This window comes from Anarhichas minor, unplaced genomic scaffold (genome assembly GCF_050575085.1).
Source record: "Anarhichas minor isolate MPS153535 unplaced genomic scaffold, ASM5057508v1 ptg000023l, whole genome shotgun sequence".
In the NCBI taxonomy this organism is placed as follows: domain Eukaryota; kingdom Metazoa; phylum Chordata; class Actinopteri; order Perciformes; family Anarhichadidae; genus Anarhichas; species Anarhichas minor.
Genome location: NW_027466469.1, coordinates 1,561,809 through 1,587,043, shown reverse-complemented (window position 1 = coordinate 1,587,043; position 25,235 = coordinate 1,561,809). Strand labels below are relative to the sequence as shown.

General features: G+C 40.4%; 1 protein-coding gene across 1 annotated transcript in view; it reads left to right on the top strand.

Annotated features, from left to right (window-relative positions):
* Window positions 1–2,861: 2,861 nt before the first annotated feature.
* The window catches only part of LOC142955487 (metabotropic glutamate receptor 4-like), a 113,264-nt gene continuing 90,890 nt past the window's right edge, over window positions 2,862–25,235 (top strand). The window contains 1 exon segment of the mRNA XM_076097023.1: window positions 2,862–3,533. Within this exon segment, the coding sequence (XP_075953138.1) occupies window positions 2,862–3,533 (672 nt within the window).

Sequence of the window (25,235 nt, the reverse complement as noted above, 5' to 3'; positions counted from 1 at the left end):
TTCCAGTCGATTACTACATACTGTACATGTCATGTTGAATTGAGCTCTGAAAGGAGGCCTTCCTTTACCAAGACGAACGTTTGGAATGGGATTCGTATAGGTTTCAAAAGAGTGACGTCAGTTTCTGAAATCATTTATTCCGAGGATACAGCCAGCTGTCACCTGAAGCGCTGAGATCTTTAAGATTATCGAATAAATTACATACATCCTGCTCGAAGAGGAAACGCTTCATAATGTATCTGAAACGAGACAAAACAAGCCGATTAACATGATAGTGCTCGATGTAATCTTGTGAGGAAGATGTTTTTCCTTCACTCCAGATACTCCCTCAGGTGGGCTAGCTGTTTTTCAGTCTGAAGGAGACGCGAGCTGTCTCCCCACCAGCTCTTCTTTTTGTACAAACATGACATCTGATGACATCTGTCTTCAAATCTGCAGTCTTGCAGAACAGTTTTTGGAACCCTTCAATATTTACAGCTGTATTATTATTATTTTTTTTCTTTCTCTTGCCTATCTATGCCGAGGTATGTTGGCAGCTCACTGCCTTCTCCTCAGTGTACGCTCTGATGTTAGATATGGTTTATATTTGGTGACGGGGGGGGGCCCAGGTGAGTTGGCTGGCTTTGTCATGTGTTCTGCAGCAGTTAAAGTGAACCTGCAGTGAATCAAGTCTGAAAAATTACTTCTCACTCAGTAGGAGATAGTTGGGTGTATTCAAAGGACCTTGTCACTTCCAATATGCTCTCAATGAATCACCGCCCTTGCAGATCCGAGGCTTCAACCCTCTCCGCTGGAAAACCAATGTCTTCAGCTCTATTCTGTCACTGCGTGCCGGGAGATTGCTCCTTCAGACTCAATTTCCGCTTCGGGGAACGAACAAAGTGAAGCGTAGATAATGTACATACATGATCGCTTGTAGTGGCATATGTTTGTGTCGATATGGCATGCATCTATAGTTTGTGTCAGAGGAAGAAGAAGAAAAACAGAAGTGAGGGAATGAAGGTGTCAGATTGTGTCCATGTGCATGACAGAACGCAGCCTGGAAACTCCAGTTTAAAATCTGCATTACGCACCTCACAGCAGTGAAACGGTAAACAGAGCCACGTCCAAAGCCGTTGTAGTTGGGTAGAGAGCTGAAACAATTTGTTGATTAACTATATAGATAATCAGCAACTTCTATCAATTGTTTAAATCAGTTTGATGCTTCCAGATTCTCCAGTGGATTAGCCAGTCTTACAATTTAGTGAACTAAATATCTTTGTTTTGTTTTTTTACTTTCTGATTTGATCTCCTTGGGCTCTGGGAAATGATTATACAAATATATCTTTTAGCGTTTTGAAGACCAAACTTCTGAACAAAAATCCATAATGAAAATGATCGTCAGTTGCAGCTCTGGTGAGGTAGGCTGCATCTGTCATCAGAGAGGTGAAAATAAGGTTTTTATGATTCATGTTTTTAAGCTTTGTTTATATACGTCATCAGTAGCCTATACGTCCAAAATGTTTGTATCCCTTCATGAACAAAACTGCAGGCAGCACCAGTGATCTAGATGATGTCGTTCTGTAAATGTTCAGTATCGTATGCTGTGTTACTGGCTGCTTGGAATCAGAAGTCAGCTTGCTTCTTCTTAAGGTGGATATTTTTCCTTTCTGCCGACTGTGGATGTAAAAGCTGCTCTCAACTTGTAATAGCATAATTACAATTTCAAACTCATTTCGGAGACCATTGGTTTGTCGTACTTTTCTTTTTAGCCTACAAGGCACCGGCTTGGACAAGCTTAAGAGACTCTGAGACCCACATATGAAAAGCCATTATAATATATGTAATTGATTTTGCCCGTAGTAGGCAGAAATACACGGGTAAGAGGTCCATTTGGCACAAAGAGATATCAGCTTTATCTGTGGCCTATTCAGTCATTTTGAACTCTTCACTTTAAATCCTTAATCTTTCTGAAGATTTGTCAGGCTTCGAAGAAGTTATATGGCAGCAATGGTGATACATTTTCTGGAAAATATTGATTTCATAGCAAAGTACCAACACAGAACAGCAACCGAGCTACTACTGCCGATGCCAACAGCACAGTCTTGTTATTCTGGAACCGTCCTTTTTCAATTTGATTCAAAACCAGTTCGGCTTAAAATCAATAGCAACAACAGGAAACATGATATTCAAAGAATGCCGCGCTAGTGTGGTAGCGGCTGAGCACATCCATTGACAAGGTTTGTAGCTGACGATGAAGCGTGTGGCTCTGACTCGCTCAGCCCTGTCAACCTTGAGAGTCCATGGAAACCTTTTCAATTCAAAATGGTAGACGTAGGAGGACTACATGAGAAAAAGAAACTAGTGTTGGGAGCAGAACTGTCTCTTCATTCCACATGATGCTGCACTAAAAAGGTTAAGCACAAAAAAAAGAGGTATTGAAAAGCTCATACCAACACAAATCCCTTTGCCTCCTTCGCCTCCTTTCTGTTTTTGCTGTGCGTTGTCTCACTGTCTTCTCTTTTTCATCTTTCAGGAATTCACTGTGAAGCCTGTGGACCTAAGCAGGCCTGAGGGCTCTGACATATACCAAATCCCTGCCCAGGGGAACAGGGGAGATTAAAAACTTCTGATTGAGGTGGAGTGGAGAGAGACACACACTGCAGAGAGAAAAAAAGCTTATCGTTCACCTTTGTTCTCCCTAATGCCCCAAGTGAAGGATCTCCATAGGCGAGTCTGCGAATAACAACAGACACAAGAGCAGCTGCCCACCACTGTGGTTGGATGATGGAGTGAAAGAGGAGAAGAGAACAGGATTACACCCAGTGAAATAGCCAACCTCATATCATAAATGAATTGAATGACTGGGAGAAAGGAGAGACATGAGAGGAAGCCTTTTCTGTGCCAACTGCTTCAAGAGGTATTGCAATTAACCCTCTGGCCATCCTGAAACAATACCTGGCTTCTGCTACTTTCTGATTGCTGGATCTGGTTGTACCGCGTGGATGCGTGCTCGGGCTGCGGCCATGTTTCAACCACCGGTGTGTAGACCAGATTGGAACAGCCGGATTCTGCTGCTGCTGCTGCTGTTTGTCTACAGCTCCCTCAGGGCCGCACAGGCTGCCAAACCCAAAGGGCCGGGACAAACGCATTTGAACTCCATCCGCATCGACGGGGATATCTCCTTAGGTGGGCTCTTCCCAGTACACGCCAGGGGCCACGACGGCAAGCCATGTGGGGAGCTGAAGAAGGAGAAGGGCATACACCGACTGGAGGCCATGCTCTTTGCCCTCGACCGCATCAATAATGACAATAACTTGCTGCCTAACATCACACTGGGGGCGCGCATCCTGGACACCTGTTCCAGGGACACACACGCCTTGGAGCAGTCGCTCACCTTCGTGCAGGCCCTGATCGAGAAGGACGGGACAGATGTCAAATGTCTGGGCGGGGGAGCACCAATCATCACCAAACCTGAGCGGGTGGTGGGCGTCATCGGAGCCTCCTCCAGCTCCGTCTCCATCATGGTGGCAAACATACTGCGCCTGTTTAAGGTAAGGACATCGGCAAACGTTTTTTTTCTTTATCTAGATTTGAGTTTCCAGTTGTTAGTGTCTGTGAAATGCGCAGGACAAAGAACATGAGCAGTGTTTGCTGATGAGTACCGTAAGACACTTGTACCTGTGATTTGTGTTGTTTTGGCTTTATTGATTTGTTTGAATAATTAATAACAACAGGAGCTGCAGCACAGTGTGTGAGAACACTATGTGTTGGAGATCTGCTGCCACACGATGGACACTTTAGAGAGAAGATACGATTGGTAAATCTCATCACTCCGACTGTTGCCCTGCAGGAGTTGGTTGCTAAGCAGTGAGAGGTATCGCCTGTCACAATACAGAAGTGATTAATAGAATACGACTTCATTTCATTGTTACCCCATAGCCAGTCTTCCAATCGGTTTGTTGTATACATCTGCTTACACGGTGGGAAAAACATATCTTGTATTCATGTACATTTGAACATTTGATGAATTATTTAACACGTTTTGTTTTCTACCCAGCCATCCGTGGCAAGTGTAATAGCTCTTTCTACTTTACTGAAGCTTTCATTGCTATTTACTGCTCGACTCGCTGTAAAATAATACAACCCATTTAGAATTTGAAAATAATTACTTTTTATGAATTACTGTCATGTGTTTGAAACAGTTTCGTGGGTAATTACACATTTTGGCACAGATATTACCCAAAATCACTTTCCTTGGGACCGGCGAGGTAGTGGCTTATCTACATTTTGTTTTTAATAAATTAGAGATTATTTCTCAGATAACACTAAGACTTTAAAACCAGCTTCAAAATACATTTCAGATCCTCTGTGCTCTGCTTTCACCTAAAAAGCTGATTATAATCCTGACTTCAAAATTTACTTTCACCTTGATCTCATGTGAAAATTCATTCCCTCGTCTTGAGAAGTACTGGGAGGTCAGCTGGTGGCTCAGTCACATAACTATCCCCGCTGCTGATTCAGTGTTTTAATTTAGGACACCTCAGCAGGCCAGGTGTTTACTGTCACCTTAATAATGGGCCCTATGCTGCCTTACCTGCCATCATACAAATAATTCTGGATTTCTGGTCCCCTAAACATTGATGATTCGGACAACATGGCAGGTTACAAAGTTTTAGACCTAGTCTCAAAATTTCCCGACCTAGTCTCATTTCATTTTTGCTATTCTCTGACATTTTATAGAACAAAAGATTTATTAATCAAAAAAATAACTGGCCGCTCAATTGATCATGAAAATAATCATTGGTTGCTTTCTTAGATGATGTAAATGTAAGCTAGAGCTGCGTGTTGCGTGCCCTGTTTTCGTTCTTCCTTTATGTCTGTTCGCCCCTTTGATGCTCTTGGCTTATGATGCTGAATGCTAGACGACTCTCGAACCAGACCAGACTCTGGCACGGCTTCCACTACTGCCTTCCATTGCGATCAACACCACACCAATGCCATGCTGGAGAGATGCTCTGCAAGTGTGATGGGGACGTTATTACTGAGCTATGATTAGGATAGCACTTTTTTATTTCATTGGCTGCGGGAATCCTGTGTTTTCACATCACTGTTGATAATCATGTTTGATGTGAGTATAGTGAGTCATGAGGTAAAGCATGATTTCACATGTAGGGCTGTTTCGGGCTCTGTCGACTCATCGATGTAATCGACATCATCACTAACAGAAATGCATCGATTTGCATGAAGTGAGTCAGCGCCGTTACACTAACAGTTTAGTGTGGGATGGTTGGTGGATAAAGAAAAGCAGGATCTGCATCACTAAATATAATCAGCATCAAGTAGCTCCAGATTTTGGTGATAGAATGATTTTATTTCTTTCTTTTTATTTAAGGTGCATTATGTAAGTTTTGGCGACATCTAGCGGTGAGGTTGCAGATTGCAACCAACTGAAACTTCTCTTGTGTACCAAGTGTGTAGAATAACTACAGTGGCCGACATAAATACGGGAATGGCCCTATCTAGAGCCAGTGTTTGGTTTGTCCATTCTGGGCTACTGTAGAAACATTGCAGCCGGCACAGTGAAGAGGACCCGCTCCGATATAAACAGCTCCTTCTAAGGTATTATTTTCAGTTAATCAGACACTATAGAAAACATACTTATTAATATCAAATTCCATATCTGCCACTAGATCCCCCTAATACACCGGCAGCGTATGTGTGGTTTGATAAGCTCCCTGGTTCCAGAGGGTCACAAACCACATGGGATGTATCCTGCTTGTCGAGGCCCCCAGCGTAAACCGGAGTGAACCCATTGTGCATCTTTTATTCAACATAAGGTAGTATGCATGGGTGTGCTTTATATGAGCCTGTTGATCTACACGTAGTCGAGCCTGCATGATCTCTATATTTCTTTCTTTCTTACGCATAAAATATGCGTGTATACGCGCTCACCCAGGTAGGAGTGGGCACACAGTAATGAGCCTCTTCAGCAGCGGGTTTTTGATCCCTCTCTCGCATAGAAGCCTTAAATCCTTCGTCATTAGCACAGTGCTCTTTCCCTCTTCATTAATGCACGTAATGTCCTTGCATATTTAATTTAGATTTCTCTGATCTTCTTTCTCTCAATCTCAATGTATATATTAGCATTTCCCTCGTCTTCCCTTTTTACCTTCAGACAGCTGGAGGTTAAGAAAGCAGCTTCAGTGAGACGACAGGATGTGTAGATGAACATAGTGAGATTCCCACCAGTTCATCTTCGGTTCCTATCACCTGGGTTATTAAGCCGCCGTGTTGAAAATCAAACACTCTCCAAGACAGTCGCCAATCAATCAACATCCACTCTAATTGAATAACGGTCATTACAACAATCAAAAAAGAGAAAAAGCTCCCGACGTGAAGTAAAGCGGTCTGGTCCGTCGTATAGATTAAACAGTAAACCTTTTAATGAAGAGTGGTGCGTGGTCATTTAGGTGGAGTCTTGAGTTATGGCTTCCCAGCGATCCATAGGTCAGCCAGATGCCAGCTGGCTCCCCCGGTCCTCATGAACCTGCTGATGGTCCCGGAAGGTAACCGGCTTAAGTTTACGACGGCCTCATAACATGCCCTGCGCCAGTAAGACATCATTTGCTGCATGATGTAGCACGCAGAGAGAAGAGGTACAACCTTGTACACTAGCACTGCGGCTAGACATAAATGTTTGCTTTAAGTGGAGGCAATGCATTCACTCGAGTACAAGTTCAGCATACTGATGAAGACTGGCCCCTCAGACATATAGACATGCACATTACTGCAGCGTGTAGATGCAAACGCACACTTACCATGAGCAAAACTGTACCACTTCACACCCAGAAACACAAGCGTACACAAGTGTACACAAGCACATTAACACGCAATAAACCACTTCATAACCCAGGATCAGCGTCAGCCAGCCTGGTGTAGTTAGCAGGTTTACAGAAAAGTGTTTCCTCAGCACTCAGCTGCATACAGACGTGGTCCAGAGCAGCGTGATGAATATTTTACTCCAACCTTATGTAATGGTAACACAGGGACCATGGAGACGGAGCTCTGAAACATTTAAGTTTGGTTCGCCAGGAGCCGCTGTGACAAGCAGTTGGGGAAAAAAGACAATTCATGATCACAGACAAGATATGTCAGATGATTACATTATTCATTTGCGCACCAGATGTGTTCATGAAGTTGACATGCATCACCTACAAACGCATTGCACTACCAGGTCTGTCCCTCTTGCCTAGTATATCAGCAGGTGATCCTGACAGGGATTTTGTATTTTCCAAATCAACCGTATTTGATAGGTTTGGCTCGTGTTCAGTGAAAAGAAAAAGTCTTTTTTTTTCATTTGTGTTTCATTTGTTTCATTCTGTAATGCACACGAGTAGCACAACAGAGAGGCAATGACCCAGGAATAAGAAGCTCAAAGCCTTCTCGCCTGCACTGCTCAATGGAAAACATTTTGGTGGGTTTCTTGTTCTGACATTCCAGTTTACCGCTGGCTGGACAAAGCATCTCGCATTCACTGAAGTGGCTAGTATCAGTGGTAAAGGGGGGCCACAGAAGAGTGAAAAAATTATCCATTTAGAGGAAGGAAAGTAGAAGAAAAATATAAAATTCATGCAAGAGCACACAGGCCTTCAGCATCCCACTCATTCTGGCATTTTCCCTCACCCTTAGTTCATGCTCTTGATTTTTAAGTTTCGCATTGGAGACACAGAAGCTGACCTATACTGAGTAATTGTTTATGCGCCTTCACATTGTGTAGGACCCTCCTCTGCTGTCTTACAACGGCAACTCATCTCTGTGTCTCAGAGGGTCTCAGAGGGTCTCAGAGGCAAAATACAAAACATCAATTACGTGATCATTTATTTTCCTCATTTGATCCAGACCCGCGCTGTTACTACACCGCTTCAGCATGGCATTGCTGTAATTAGTGTTTGGCAGTTAAATTGGCCTCAACCCTCATGGGTTAGTTAAGTGCTTCAAACTGTCAACAAAAAGTAAGGCAACTAATATTTAGTGCTGGATAAACACTGTATGGAAGGAGAAGTTGATTAGAGATTGCCCTGAGCTGCCCTTTCTGAGACTTTTTTTCCTCATGGATTCATTGGGGGTTTTGTACATGATAACGTTGCTGATAACAGCATGTATATAATGAAACACGGTGTTGAATAATACATATTTAAGGCAGACTAGCAGTTATGAATATACTGGCTATTATTCAAGTATGAGCTAATACAATGAACCAGATTTAAGAAGGGTTACTTGCTGTATTTTTTGGCAAGCAAACAGCATCTTTACTTGTTGGCTGTAGAGATGAGAAACTCATTTTGGGTATGAAAAAAAGACACCGTGGTTCAAAGTTCCTTTTTAAAAATCAAATTCACAGTCTGGAGTTGCTAATGTTTGCTGTTATTGATGCATTTGCAACACCTACGTGACTCATTCCAGGAGCACGTGTGTGCTTATAAAAATCCCTCATAGTAAAGCTGCAATTACACGACAGCTGTGAAGGTAAAAGCTATCAGTGCCAATCTCAGTCAAAATATATGCATAAGGCGGAAAACCCGGCCACCCAGCGTACCGAGAGCAGGATGGCAGCTATCATTAGCAGTTGACAGTTTCTTTCATGATTCCTTGAACGAGCGAGCCGATCCATTCTGCAGCTGTTTCGTGGTCAAAGCTCCACCACATCCCTCCTTCCCAGAGGTGCTCACCATCTGCTTTGTTGCAACCTCTTTTTAGTGAGATAACGATTATTTCCCCCCAGTGGATCCTCTACTGTTAACATTGTTGCTTCAGACCTGCTTGGTAAAATGTGTAAATGTTAGGTTAGTATTAATGTTCCGCATAATCTCTAACATTTCTCTTTTCTCTCTTTGGCAACAATGAGGGAACTCATAGCGGCTTTCAGGTGTACAAAAGAAAGAAAATCTGTGTTTGATTTGTCTCTGACAGGCAAATTGAAGTCCTATCGTTGTACTGAAGAGATATCTATTAATTTTTAACTAACATTCTTTTTATTATAGGTTTTCTGTGAGATCTAGGGTTGGGCCAGAGTAAATGAAATGTCATACTGGTTTGCTATTAAGCCAAGCACCGGACTGGACTGGTATACCAGATTTCACCACTCGGTAAACTCAGCAGCCACTCCACCAAAACCCGTAGGAACGGCTTTCCACTAAAATGAGAATAGCTGGTCCACCTTTAATGTCAGCCCACCTTAAGTGAGTGATCAGCATCTAATCAGCCGGTGGCAAGCTGTCCGTAATTATTTATTTCCCTGACATTTAAACAGAAGTTAAAACTTAGACTAGTCGACAGAAAACAGTCAAAATTAATGTCAATTTAATCGATAAGGTTAAACACTGCGTATAAAAGCCATTTGAAGTCATTTATTTTAATAATATCAAATGCTGCTAAAATCAAATGTGTCCCCAGTGGCTGCTCTGGTTGCCCTGTTAGGAATGCACCTCACAGCCCCAGTGTGTGTGGTGTAATATTGAATGAAACGACAGGCGGTACTGTGGTCTAAGAGGAGTCCTGGTTTGGCTTATAGGCTACCATTAGTATCTTAGTGTGCAAGTTGTATTACCTTTCACCTTCTCTTACCCTCTCTCTGTCTCTGCCTCTCTCTCTAACACACACACACACACAGCAAGCGACGCAGCACTCAGCCCTCCATCATCTCTGTCACATTAATTGTCGCAGTCCTCAATCCACAAGTCCACATTTATTGGAAAAAAGAGAGATGCAATCATTTCTCAAATTCCCAACATGTTGCCACTTGGCCGTCAGGATCTAAACTAATGCACGCTCACACACGGACGGCAGGGCCTTCGGGAGCAATTAGGGGTGAAGAGTCTTGCCCAAGAGCCACTCGTCATGCGTACTGGAGGAGCTGGGGATCTTACTATTGGAGGACGACCCGCTCTACCTCCAGTAACAGCACCATGGACATTGGAAGTTTCATTCGAAAACCTCAGTCAAAGCTTGGAATGTAAAAAACAGACATTTGATACAGCCTGGCCAATCCAGTCTATAAGGAGAGAACCAGACTGACTGCTGCTGCATTTCGGTAAGAGGAGGTGGTGGCAGGCGTTTAATCGACTAGTCTACTTAACATGCAGATCCCTACAAGCAGGACATGGGAACTTGGCTTGGGTCTTGATGGATAGCATTGATTTATCAACTCTACATAGTACACACTGTGCTGTACACGTTCACAGCTATAGACAAACAAGCACAACAAACACAACATGTGCTGTGCGCCTCCTCCCCCACCTCTGCTGACATTTTCTGCAGGGAATTGTGCAGGGCCTGTTAGACGCTAGTGGCTCCATTAGTCTGTGTTGTAAACGAACATAGCATTAATCACATTGTCATATTGAGTATTACTAATACAAGCTGACTTTGGCGCTGTGACGCTGTCAGCACAGGTTGCTGATGTAGGCTACTTTTTAATTTACCAGAACATGTCATAATGACAAATATCGGTTCTGCTGGTTCGCACAAAAGTATCTTCGGACCAAACCCGACCTGAGTGAGAACCAGCTCCTTTTTGTTAGCTTTTCAAAACATCTCATTTGAGCTACATTTGATCTTTTAGCCGCTGGACGTGTCCTCACTTGGAATGAAGCAATAACCCGGGCAGAGCTTCTATAGAAAATGTAATCAAATGTATTAATTTAAATGCACGCTTTTCATGTTAATTGGGAGTTTGTTCTTAGACATAATTAGATCAGAGGAAAAATAATTTAATCCACTTGAAGAATAGGGTGTTAATCTTGCTTAAGAATTGTTTTATTTCGGTCCGTTTTTTTTTTCTGTGCATATAAAAGGAATTTAAAGATTGACAGTCATTGAAATCTAGCATGAGTGGCCTTATTTTATATGGCACTTGTTCATTTTCTTTACACAGTGTTTCATCACTTCATGGTTGAAAATGAGTTGCCTTGTTTCTTGCATATTATCACCGTGGTTGCCCAAACTTTTAGTGCCTCTGGATAAGCCCGATAAATAGCATAGGTTCAATCATTTAACATCTATTACACTTCTTTAAATTGTAACCTCGTTGTGGACCTTGTATGGTGCACCCTTAAAACAAGAAAAAACGGGTTCATGTCATGAAATTTCATGCTTCATCTCGCCTTGTTCTGATGCTTTTTATTCCCCATATAAACCTTCTAGTGACACAGTAGAATGACGGCCCTGTGTCACAATTGATTTAGCAGCTCATTTGGGGGAATGACAGCTAAATCAAGATAAACTAGTATCAGCCCATCGAGGCATCTCACTTCAAGCAAACCCACTCGTTCAGAGAGCCAGTGACAATGCAGTCGTTCACACGGACTGCTTCACTATGAAGCCATTAAAGACTGTTTTCTTCCTCGAAGTATGCACTTCAATTTCATGAAAGAAGGTATTCTTTTTTTAATGTTAGTCATAATTGTTGGTGAGAGCAATTTGCCATAAACTATGTAGTTCAGTGACAAATGTGCATAACTTACAAGACGCATTGGAGTCCTGCTGCAATATTGGGCCTATTTAATTGGCCAATATTAGACTATCGCAGATATATCTGTATCCGTGCATATCCTGTCTGATTGGCACAGATATGGATTTTTAAAGAATCTAATATGGAAAGTGCTGCTTGAGTAATTTGGGAATGGTGCCATCACTATAGTTTATCCAACGGAGTGTAGTCCGACTTACAATACAGTGACAGACAGAGCTTGGCATGAGAAGCAAGACATCTGCAATGTCAACCCAATGTTTCACAACATAGAGGACAAGAACTGTGTTGGCGTAGCACAACACAGCAAACTCAACCAACTCCTCAGTCCAGCACTAGACGTTAGGCAAGCGCGATTAGAAAAGTGGGCCATCCCTATCGCTACAATACACGCTAGTCACCACTAGCTTAAGCCTATTGCATTTTACACTGCTTGAATTAGCCTAGCGGCTAGCGGCCCTTCCCTTACTCAAAGCTTTTCTACTCTTACTTGGTTTTTTAAGTCACTGCATCTCCCGGCTGAACACTACTGTTGAACTTCAGCCTGCATGCAAGTTTTTTCAGCCTAAATTTATTGAAACAGTCCAGCTACATATACTATATCATTAGCAGATGAATATCAGCTGATAATTCAATATCTACATTTTTTTACTCCCTAATATCTGAATGGCCTCAAATATTCCATATTGTTTGGGTTCTAATTATGTTAGATCTACTTAAAGATTTCAACGTAAGCACAGAGATTATATTACATTCTGTGTTTAACAGAAAGCTGGACTGCACCAGTGCGGCTTTAAGCAGGAAAGCTGCAGCACAAATGGAAATACAGTGTAGGGCATTGTTACTTTGTCATTTTGAAATGAGAGCCATCTTGGCCAGAGTACTGTAAGTCATTGTGTGAGCTGCAGATAATGATCCTGTTCAGTTCAGGGAGAAAATGCTTTTTCCATTTTCTGTATTTGACCATGCCACGTCGTCATCCCCCCCCCCCCCCCCCCCCCCCCCCCCCCGCTGCCCTCTGTGTCCTCCAACTATCCCATTAACAAAGCCCTGACTGTCTAATTGATCTGTCACTTTTGAATTTTCAGTCCGATATTATTACACTTGGCAACCAGTTGTTCGTTGACCACTGAAGGGGCTTCAGCATCATCCACCTCATTTCATTCTGCTCATGCACACACTGCCTGTCTCAACACATGAGAGGGGCATTTTGAGGAAATCTTTTTTTTTTTTTCATGAATAGACCAAATCCTAAATTAGACCCCTCCCCCCACCCTAAAAGAAAATCAGCTTTCTACAGAATGGCTCAGATTTGATGGATGGATATGCTGCAGAGCTATTTTCTTCAGGCCCTGTAGACCTGTGAAGATGTAGCGGCAGATACCGTATATTGGTTCTGACTGTTGATTTGTTTTTAAGTCAGTGGTTTCCAATGTCGTTGGCTTGTGACCCTTTTGAATTGAAGCAATATCTTCTTGTGCCCCCTGGTCCCCAGCAACATGCTAGTTGTGACCAGTTGGACCCAGAAACCCTTGAGACACAAAGCAAAGATTGGACTTCAGTTAAGAAAAGATTAACAGTATTTGTGTTGTCGTAGTGGACGTTTTTTAAGCTTTCCTCTCATTTGGGAACCCCTCAGATTCATTTCACTACTCTTTCAGTGGGGCTCAGCCCCCAGATTGAAAACCACTGTTTCAGTTGTATATTTCAGGTTAAATCAGATTGTCAGTGTAAACAACAGCCTGTCATGGAAACCGTGTTTTGACTTTACTAAGTGAAGCTCAATATTGATTTTCACAGTTTATAGTTGGCATGTCAACAGGGCACACTTGTTGACTTCTTTTATAATGACGAGGCATCCTTCATTAAATAATGGACCTGATGGCATCGGACAAATCCTAAAGCAACCTTGGGCTTGATATTATGTATTTGTTTCTACCCGTTTACAATATGTGATTTTAAACTAAATTGTCCCGTTAAACTGCTTTTCCACTGGGAGGATAAGAATATCATAGTGCTGTGCACCTTTTGAGAAACGTAAGCTTCACTATAAGCCCTTTAAATTGGAAATTAATTATCCTATACCCCTCCCAAAACTGGCTTTTTGAGGCCTATACAGATGTTGATATTTGGAAGTTTTAAAAATCTGATAGCAATATATCAGATTATAAAATAGTTTATTTGTTAGCATGAGCACATAGCATGAACATACAATCCTTATATGGACTCCTTAGTGTTTTTTTCTTTTGAAGAATTGTGACCAAGATATATACTGAGCGGAGCATTTTATCGTTGAAAAATCTACTTGTCAGTGCTCGCTAGTGGAGAAACTATGTGACGGTGACACTGTTTCTTAATGACCTCAAACAGAATTTGCCATTTCTGTCCTACAATATCTTGTTGATTATCGGCTGACATTGATTCCAATATATATCCAATATATATCTGCAATAGGCCAGTGTAGATAAACTGGATAAGTCAACATATTGTTCTAGCTCTAATACATACAATAACATCTGCGTATGTACTATGTACAGCACACCTGTAATAAATAGGATATTTATTTTTTTTGTGAAAAGTAGCATGCTAGCCATACTGCTTTGATGTAATGGATGAACTGATGAAATATAAATAGCACTCTGCGAAATAACAGTATCTTCATTATGTCTTTATTCTTCAATTCTGTAATTCATGGTGACTCATTTGTCTGAAGACGTTTCGACAACACACAAGACCGCAAGACAGACACTTTATAATAACAGCTGTAAGACCGTATGACAAATATGTCTCTGAGGTTTAAAGTTAAAAGATTACGTGATTTCGATAATTATTTAAACCTGGAACAATTCCTGACTACGTTCCTTGTGATCCTTTGTGATAGATGTTTTCTTTCTCTTCCGTCTGTTTGTTTTTCTTGCATTAAAGAGAGGAATTACTGCTGGCGGGTTTTGGCCTCCTCTGTAGGATTTCTGTGTGCTGCATGTTGTGTGTTACTGTATAATTATATTGTTTTACTCTATAATCATATTTTTCCTTTGTTGTGATCTCATCTCACCAAATTTTAGCGACTGATTCTTCATGCATATCAGACGTAACAACATTTCTGTATCTTCAGTAGTTGACAAACGTCCATCCAGAATCCAAATCCAGACCTTCTACCATCTGTCCGCTTCCTTCACATGCCAGACACTCTAGTGTTTGTCTGGACGTGTGTGTGGGTGGGTGGGAGGGTGGGTTTGAACACATATGTGCATGTGTGTCTTACAAGCTGTGTATTTACATATTTAACTGTGTATATCTGTTTAGCAATATGGACATTCCTCCAATTCAATAGACACATATTTCTGATAAAAGAAACTGTGAAAACTGCCTGTGTTCCCTTTTGGCTCAACTTGATGTCAACGGAAAGCACAGAATCCATCAATGTTGATTCTTTGTTTTCTGTTTTTATGTGGCAGCTCTATTCGTGTTAAACCACTGAATGGGACAACAGAAGTGAGTTTAAATTAATGATAGTTCATTTATATTTTTACTCAGACGTAACCCATGTAGGCTAATGCTAATCTATAACGAAGAATTGGCGTTCAGTGAGCTGCTTCACTAGAGTTACACTTAGCCTGGATCCAGACTACTGAATTATGACCAAAATCACCATATAGGTCATTTCATATCTCGATAACAATAATCTTCGATTTGATTTGTGATTTGAAGTGAACGAAATGGTAATTTAGTCAACTACCAGCGGACTTAACTTTGGTTGATGAGGTAATGTGGCATGGCCTGTAAATATAGATTGAATGTTATTTATTTTTCTACCGTCAAATACTAACTTGAATTTTTTAATAAATGTTACATCTTGGCAGCGTTAGCCTCTACTATTAAAGGCAAAATACACCTCCAAACATTGTAACATGGTTTATAAAAGCTATTAGTGGTTTACTTGCATCTTTTCAGGGGGGTGGGGGGGGGGGGGGCGTTACGTTATCTTCAAAAAAAAAACAAAGCTCATGCATATTTATACCATAGGTTAAAAGGTATTATATACCAACACCATTCAAGGCAGTTTTGGAGTGGTCTTATAAACATAACGGACTTAACATGAGAACTATTGTCGCTCACAAATCGCAGGCTGTGTGCAAAGGCCTTTAGTCATTATAGCATTTGTAAGTTTATTTATATCGCACATATCGTACACAGGATCAATTTAGTGTACTTTACATAAATAAATAGAAAAGATTAAAAAAGTATTTAAACAGAGAGCAATATAATTAAAAGATATACAATACAAAAGAAAATACAAAGTACATAGAATAGAATGAAGACATTATAAAAGCAAAGTAGCTCAATCATGAGCGCATGAAAAGAGACATGTTTTTAACCTGGATTTATGAATGTTTGCCTTGAAAGTTGATACAGATAATAATTACAAATATCTGTATTATTGTTATTCAAAAATGCAGCTGAATAGTTAAAATATGCAGTAGTCTGATCGGGCAAGTGCAAATGAAACGATCTTTCCTGGGGATGCCCCGATGGATCGGCTGCAGATTGCTATCGGCTGATAGTCAGTAAACATATGCAATCGGAATATCAGCGTTCATTCTTTCTAGTTGCTGATCCCTGATATTGCTACATTGTGAAAATTAGCAGGAGGAGAGTTAGTTAGTGGTTAGCAACCAGTGGGTAGGATGTCCTGCTTAGCAAAATGCTGGAGCTAACGGCTATTGCTAACGGAGGTTGCATTGAGTCACGTCCTGATGCGTTCAAGCTTTATTCAGGAAGAATTGGTATTGGGTGAAGGTATATTCAAACTTTTGAGATGTTTTCTGTCATCTTGCAAAGTTTAGTTTTTGGCGAGAATCTTAAATAATACAGTTGTTTAATGGAGATGATTCCCCAGAAATATGAAGTAGATGTTAGAGAGATAATAATGACCTGTTAGACTTCCTCACACTAGCTCTAAGCATCTATAATACATGATTACAACTACTAGGGCCAATTCTTATTAATCAGACACTCCAATGAAATACTCAAATATATCAAATACTTAATTAAAAACATTATCAATTATTTTCTAATCATTTGCATTGTGTTTTTCAGCAAATGACAATATTAAAGCAAACATTTACATCTTTAGATTTTTTATTGTTTTTGTCCATGTCCAATTTTCCTTTTTTTTAATAGGATAACATATCTTTGGGGTTTGGACTGTTGGTTACTGGGACATTGTGACCAGCATTTCTTTTACTATTTTATGGGCTTTTTTAAAATATTATATAGAAAAATTATTATTCCATAGATTCCAAAAATCATCAGACTAATCTTTACCTTTAATTTGAAAGGAATCATTAGTTGCAGCCAAAGAACAATGCTTTTTCATCCAGGTCTACATTGAGTCTATGATAACCAATCCGAGCAAAGAACAGGCCGGCCATACTACATTTAACAATTTTTCCACTGAGAAACGTCACCCAACTGAATGCAAAGAGCATTATTCACAGTAAGTCGAGGCCTTGCCTGTAGCCGTGGTGATCTTTAGCATGTGCTAATCTGCCTGTGAAACATGAGAGACATTGAAAGTGTATTGATTTCCTATTGAGCTACACAAGCTTGATCACATATTTTCATGGATTTACAGATCACTGAACGATGTGATTGCATCATAACGACTGTCTAGTACTAAAGAAAAAAACCCTGTAAAACAAATGAATTATGTTTTATCATACAGTGTCACGGTGAACACATGGTATAGAATGATTTGAATGTGGATGTAGCCAAACTTCTGATTGCAGATGTCAATTCATCATGAAAGGTCCATATCACCCCCTCTGACCCTAATATATCTGTTGACAGGCAAGTGGTCGAAGTGGTTTATTATTGGACAAGATGACGTATTGATCTTTGATGGTCAAGGCCAGTCTTCCGTGGCTTAGCTATGCTCTTTTCATCCTTATCATACCCACACCGACACCTACACAAGTGATTACAGCTCCTTACAGATTGCTGCTGTAATAGACGGGTGTCAGACAGGGAAAAGGCCAGGCTCTGCCCACAACACATAATCAGCTGTCTATGGGAAGTCTGAGCACTTCTTATCAAGCAGCTCGGCTGAGCAGCACAGATCGATTGTCAAGATGTTGTAATGTCAGATTGAGCAGGGCGAAGAGAGAAGTTAAATCCTCTTATGGGCCTTTATTTTTTATTTTTTTTACAGTGACATCTGGTTCATAAAATCGGACATATCATAACCTCTCTAAACATGAAAAGACCAGTGTTTCACCTTCGGCTGCTGGAGTATGGTTGAGTGAGTCATTATGTAGACGAGCTTGTTTTCAAGACACCTTGGAAAACACTCAATTTGGTTTGACCTATAGTGATTGTCAGTCTGACGCCGGAGTCGACAAATGCCAAACAGTGGAGAGAAACCGCAAACAAACTCTGCTGATGTGTGTTTTCCCTCTCTGCCAGTGCACTGGTGTGCATGTACATGGTCATGTGGGGTGCTTGTATTTGTGCTTAAGTGCCTTCAACCTGTGCATGCAGACTGGGTGTGAAAAGGCCACTGGACCTGTTGGGATTTGTGGAGGAGCGTGTGTTTACCCACCGTGTTTCAATTCTGTCTGCAGTTTTCTACAGTCTGCAGTGAGGCATGAGAGAGAGACCATTACACACATCTCTGGCACGCTGTAAATGATGAAGAGATCCGGGAAGCCATCCTCCCGTGGAAACTGCCTCTGGCCGAGACGGGTGCATGCAGCGAGTACAGGCCACAGCCAACCTTTGCCAGGCTCTGCTGACATAACATACGCATGGTGGAAGCTACCCAAGGACGGGCCTGTGTCACACTCAAGTGTTAATAATTGAATGGAATGATGAGGGATACCGCTTCTAGAGGAAAATGGGAATACAAAAGGGTGTCTTTTATAAAGGGTTGAAAGACACACCAGACAATATATTTTATATATTATTAGCGGGGCTACAAAAGGGAAGAGCACTAAGAAAATAATTTGTCCACAGAAAGCCGGCACCCCCTTCTTTGTGGTCCATTCAAGTATTTGCTGTAATATGAAAAATTCTTGTAAAAAATGTTACTAAGTGAGCGTATACTTGCTTTGGTAATTAAAAAACAAATCAATTTCGAGATTGCAAAATGCAAATGTATCTACTTTTTTTGAATACCACATTATAAATACACTTTAGTCATTGATTTATCTTATTTATAGTAAAATTGTTGAGAGGAAAAGGGAATACCATTACAAAAATATTCTGGGTTTCACTTACTTTAGCGGTGACTTTAAATGCCAGGCTTATGTTTTGTGTGAGAGAACAGCATCAATGAAGCAATTAGGGGAATTGTGGCTGCAAGGAAGTGTTAATTAGTCACAAAGCATGTCTGTCTGATCAATTCTGACCAACAGCTCGTCAGCTGCTTCAGTACAGGCAACATCTGCCCGATGTGGCTGGGAGCGGGAATCCTGAAGTTTCTCACGATGTGATTTTGAGTCAGTGTGTTTTGATAGTATCAAAAGACATTGTGATGAGTATGATTATTATTATGATGTATGATGACAACAATTAGACTTAGCATTAAGTAGGCTAATCCATAATGAAAAAAAAGTAACGATGTATTAAAATTTTGCAATAACAAACTTTTTCCCAATGTTAAAACCTCTGTCGTTTTCTGCATTCACATCTTAATGGTTGAGCTGGTATTAAAAACCCATGAAGACAAAGTACCCTCCTTGGCAGAATGAGCAGTTATCTATTCATAACAATCCTTGTTTATTCATCAGTCTTAAAAGAAAACCAATCTTACAGTTCAGTAAATATAAAACGTTTTTATCTATGTCAATGCTCAAGATGGTTCGCCAAAATTTGCGAAACTCTCGCAAGATAGTTGAGGTTAGACATTGACCTTGAATGGTTAAAGAGACAGTTCAACCCTAATTCAAAATTACCTATTTTCCCTCTTGCCTGTTCTGCTATTTATCAATTCAGATTTGTTTTTTTGGTGTGAGATCCCTATTTCTGGAGATATCGGCCATAGAGATGTCTGCCTTCTCTTGAATATAATGGGACTAGATGGCATTCGATTTGTGGTGCTCAAAGAAACCAAAAAAGAAAAAATTGAAAATCTCAACAGCAAGGTCACTTTCCAGAAATCATGACCTATTAAAAGATAACCCTAGGGCCATATAAAATCTGTTTTTTTTCCGTTTTATTTTTCTGGATTCTGTGTTTATGATTTAGGCAAAATTCCTCTTATTTTTTGAATGACTTAACAGACGACACAGAGCAGAGGAGAGAAGCAGCATGCCTGAGAATGAAACCAAAACATAGCGACATAGGTTGTTTTTCTATTCATTCAGCTTATATGCTGTGAAAAAAGCGTCATAAACTGCATCCACATTTTGGCAAATTCTACAATATTCCGGCATTTACAACTGATTCCATTTTTATCATCAAATTCATCATTCAAAGTCATCGGGCCATAAATATTCTACAGACCTTGTTGTGAGCAGTTTAATGTCGGAACTGCTATAGAACCTATAGTTACGTGTTTGGTAGAACTGTCATGTTTGAAGTTGGGATAGGTCGTCGGGCTGCAAGATTGGCAGGAGTTTTTGCAAGTTTTTGCAAATTGTGGGTTATAGACACAGCCAAAGAAAGCATTTATTTCCCACCTTCACTGTCACATTTTTTGATTTTCAAGCACAACAGTATGCCACGAGGCATTAGCATGGCATGTTTACGTCTCCATTAGGACAGAGAGTCTTTTGTCCCGGCAATATTGTGAACCTTGAATAACAAAAGTCAGTGCAGCTGTCGTCTCTGAACAGCATCAACTCATTTTCCAACTATTGGACAAAGAGGAGCAACAGACCGAGGACAGTCCAGCCCCGCTGTTGACAACTCCGTCTCTGTCTGAAAGAACAGTCTGTACTCGCTCTGCCCTCGTCTTTCATTAAAAAAAAACTCAGACATCAACTTACCAGAGGATCTGAAACATAAGGATGTGGGATTGGAGTCAAATCTGAGTGACTAAAGTTAACTGTATCCCCGGCTTGGTTTGGTCCAACTGTAAAATGGCAAATACATAACCTGCAATCAAGTGATAATTTACCTTTTTATATTTCTATAAGATACAAACAAGAATGGGAGCATGAACTGTTGTCGTATGATAAATCTAATGTTATTTCATTATATATATGTTGACAAATTTCAATTTGATCATTAAAGGCGGTACAGCTCCTGAATTGTAAAGGAAACATATCAGTGATGGTTTGTATAAAACCACAAAAAGACGATCCATCATCCATAAAGTCTGCTGATCTGGTTCTAAAAAGACTGAATGCATCGTTGTTTTCTTTGTTAATATGACTATAAGATAATAATAGTAACATGTATTTAGTTTGTAAATGTACTATAAATGTAGTACAATTTTTGTTGATAAGTGTTTGTTTTCATAGTAATGTCACCAACATTTTAGCCAACATTATTCCAGAATAAAAGAATTTAAAAGCAGGGTGTTTCCTTCCATTGTGAGGCTTGAGCGTTGCACAGACATTGCCCATTTCTGTTAATGGATCCCGAGAGTCCATTTTCTTTCTTGTTTTGGTCGTGTGATTTATTGACTGTTGTTTTTTAGATTCCAATTCCAGTCTGAATATCTTTGAGTAGTAAAAGTTCATTGCTCTCTGAAGGGTGTACTTGCAATATTATATTGTCACTATATGTATGGCATAAAATGACAATAATATCGTGTATCGCCATTATTTATATCATCCAATATGTCATCCAACAAACGGGCCTAATTGGTGATTAATAAGAGTAATACAATTAGAAAACTTCTTGATTATGTACGCCCACATATTTCTTCTTTAAGGACTAATCATATTCCAAAGCATGTAGAGAGCTGCACATTTCAGCTGACATCAACTAAACAAATTCTTATTAGAAGGAAGACAAATCACCATATTGCTGAGCATCAGCATGCTTTCAAGAACCGAGCTAATGTGTTGTTATGACCCGGCGATGGTGATTCAATTCTGGTGGTCTAAGGCCAAGGTCACTGTGCCCTCACAAAACACAGGTTTTTTCTGCCACAATTCAATAATTCACTTGCTAATTATGACAATTTAACACAAATATCTAGGAGGATAAAATGATGACGTGATGACATTTAGTACAGAAATGGATGTCAACTGCAATGTGACTGATTAGTGGAGGCATAAACACCGAGGCGGTAATTCACTTGTGCCATTAGAAGAAAGAGGGAAACAAGATTTAAAAGTACCACAAATAAACCCTATAACAGTGAGCACCGTGAGCAAAAGGTGGAGGAAATGTGTCACCAGCAGGACAGCAGGATCAAGCTGTCCCTCTAAGATGGATGATCGGTGCAAGAGGGAGCCTCATCAGGGATGCCACAGCAAGTACAGGCAGCACAGTATGGTAGAGTCTAGCCTCTCTGAGTGTTGTTCTGGGCTGAGTGGTAAGATGGAAAATGTAGGCTGGACCAGTCTTAACTGCGCAAGAAGACGTCCGTCCCACAAACAATGAGGGGGCATGCTCTACAGCCTGATACGCACCAGATCAAATACTTTTGGTATTAATTACTAAAGAAAGGTTTGGCATGCAGCCCGTCAGAGCACTATCACTCTGTGGGTGCGCCAGACAAGATTAATCACTTCATACCCTTCAAATCCAAAGGATAGAGTTTCTACTGGTAAGCAGGATGATGAGAGCACCATGCTGTGTGTTTCTCTTCAGCAAGGGACAAAAGGTCTGGTCAGGCTGGAGGGGGAAAATGAACAGCTCCAAATACCATCATACGCTAAACTGTGAAAATAAAATCTGCTGCCCTCTGCACAAAAACAAACATGGAAGAAGGATTTCCATTTCCAGCATCACAACAATCTTAAGCACCAAACCAACCGAATGGACCGATTGAAGAGATTTAAGGCAAAAAAGGGGCGACATTTATGCATTCTACTGAGCTTTCTCAATGTAAATCAATTGAACTGATACTCGCTCATTTTTGGAATAGTGAAAATGCCATCCTTAGATTAGATTGATCACATAAAAAAAGTCTCCTTTCATAGAAAATACACTTTGGCATAACCCAATGGCATTTAAAAAAAGGACTGACATGTTAGTAATAATATTGCGTCATTGCATCATCGGGTGCATGTAAAGTAGAGGAAAATGAATCTCCCTTTTGTCAGTAAATTTAGTGTCAGTTCTGTAATACTAAATGATGATGACATATCTAAGACATATCTTTGGGATTTGGGACACTATAATGTCTTCTGTGGCTCTGGAGAAGCTCTAACTGAATCCCTGTGGTTTGAAGTAAAGTTTGTCTCCTGTGTCCCTGTTTGTACTCTCAGATATCTGCATTATTTTACCGTCGGCTGTATCGGAGTCGTGTTAAGTTACTGCTGATGAAAAACAAACATTTCCTGATTTTGCCGCTTTATAATAAAAGCTTTTAAATAATAAAATACAGGACTTTTATTGTGAAGAATTTAAAGGATATACTAATAATCATATTATTTTATTTAACTTTTATACTTTAAGTACATTTTCTTGATTATATACTTTACTTAAGTACGATTTTGAATGCTGAACTTTTACTTGTGTCAAAGTTTTCTTTTTTTAATTGTGGTATTAGTACTTTTTCTGGTATTAATCAATGATACTGGCTAACTCAGTCTCTTTCTGCCTGCACTTTCATCATCAGTGGCGTATGAGTCGGAACCTCTCGTTGTCTCTCCTTCCTCACCTACCTCTCTCTGCTCTTTTTGCTTAAAAAAAAGTAAAATCTGCTGTAGACCGCTTCATTTTTTAAACACAATTACCGCTAAATGGATCGTTTCATATAGTCTGACGCCGCTATACGTACACAAGCATCACACGCTGTGCATCAAATGCTGTGCATCGCAAAGTACACTCGTATGCCATTTAATTAGCCTCAACCTGCACACATAAAGAAAGGGCGGGTACACGTGATACAAGCGCATAGAGCGAGCGAAAAAGAGCATTTCTTATGCATACATTTGGTCCCGCGAGCACGGGGCTGTGACGAATGCAAGCGTGACCATCAATGTCTCTGCCATTGGGCCACCAATGATAATGATCATCGTGCATTTCGCATGAAGGGGACCACGTGAAATTTTAACTCGCATATGCAAGAATTTTGTTTGCAGTCAGGAGCCCTGGCCATGGATCAGTCATGACATCATGGACTCCAGACAAGCCTGTCATTACTTAAAGACTCACCTTCAGGCGGGCAGGCTTGTTGTAATGAAGATGCACTTCCCTGCCATGCTGGGACAACGTGCCAAGTCAATCCGAGTCAAGCCAAGCCAGCATGTGTGTGGACAAGGCCTATCAGGCCCCGCTATCATGACCTCTTCCGCTTCGATTTAGACCAAACCTTTTTTTTTCATTCTTGAAAGGTAAATTCTGGTTTATTACAATTTAGATCTCTTGGTACGGGAACCTGACAGTGCAGGAAATACATTGTTTATTCAACGTTATTAAAGAAGCAAACAAAATGATGCAACAGCTTTCTTTAATAACAATAATAATAATACATTTTATTTATTGAGCGCTTTTCATAATTCTCAAAGACACTTTACATTTAAATGATCATATAAAAGAGAGCTATACACTCAAATTTTAAAAGGCATAATATCGGTCACACATTAAAAGCAGTTCTGATTAGGCGGGTTTTGATTTGTGATTTGAATATGGAAAGGTCAGTGCAGTCTCGGACGTGTTTGGGGAGGGAGTTCCAGAGGGAGGGGGCAGCTATGGAGAAGGCTCTGTCGCTTTAGCAATGTCTATGACAGACTAGCTTTGCCTAAGGCACGGTCGATCTAAATCAGCTCTAACCACCCTCTTCTGTTGTTCTCCCTTCTGGGTGGAGATACAGGTCCTCCAGGGTTAAAAGTAGTAGGTTTCATTTTTCCATTCATCCAATTGCAACAAATGTGCTTAATTTGCACTCAACCTTGACTTGACTGCACTGCTCAGCTGCACTTTATCTTGGCTATCATTACAATGGTTTCACACTTTTAATGGACAGATGCATCTTTTTTTTACTCTGTAAATGTTGTAATTAATGTCTAATGCCCTCTCTTATGTTGTGTTTGTGTTTGTGCCTTCTACGGTAAACCAAATTTACCCTCGAGGGACGATAAAGATCAACTGAAATGCCTAATCTGTGAGTTTTTCTAAAAGTTCTGTTCGGTTCTCTCACCATCTCTGACTCTTTTTATTTTTGCAATGCCACGAAATTCCCACATCTCTGAAATGATCTATTTACTATTACAGAACACATGATGGCCAACAATTCGATCAAAGTTGTCATAAACCAGAATTATCCCTTAAAATGACTTGAATCTATGTGAGATGACCATACAGCCTGATCTACTTGTAATGCCAAAGTGAAGCTTGCCTCCATCTCTCCCAAGTGTTAATTGAAGGCTGTGAATACTGTGTATCAAAGGTGTTTTAGTTTCTCAGTTTCAGCACGTTGTCAAACACACACACACACACACACACACAGACACACACACACACACAGCACAGTCAGCGACTCGCAGCACAGCAAGCAAAACAGCTTCTGATAGAGCGCTGGTGCAAGGTGTGCAATTGTTCACAATTGCACAAAAAAAACATTAAAAAAGACATTGTTACTGAGCTGAATATAATA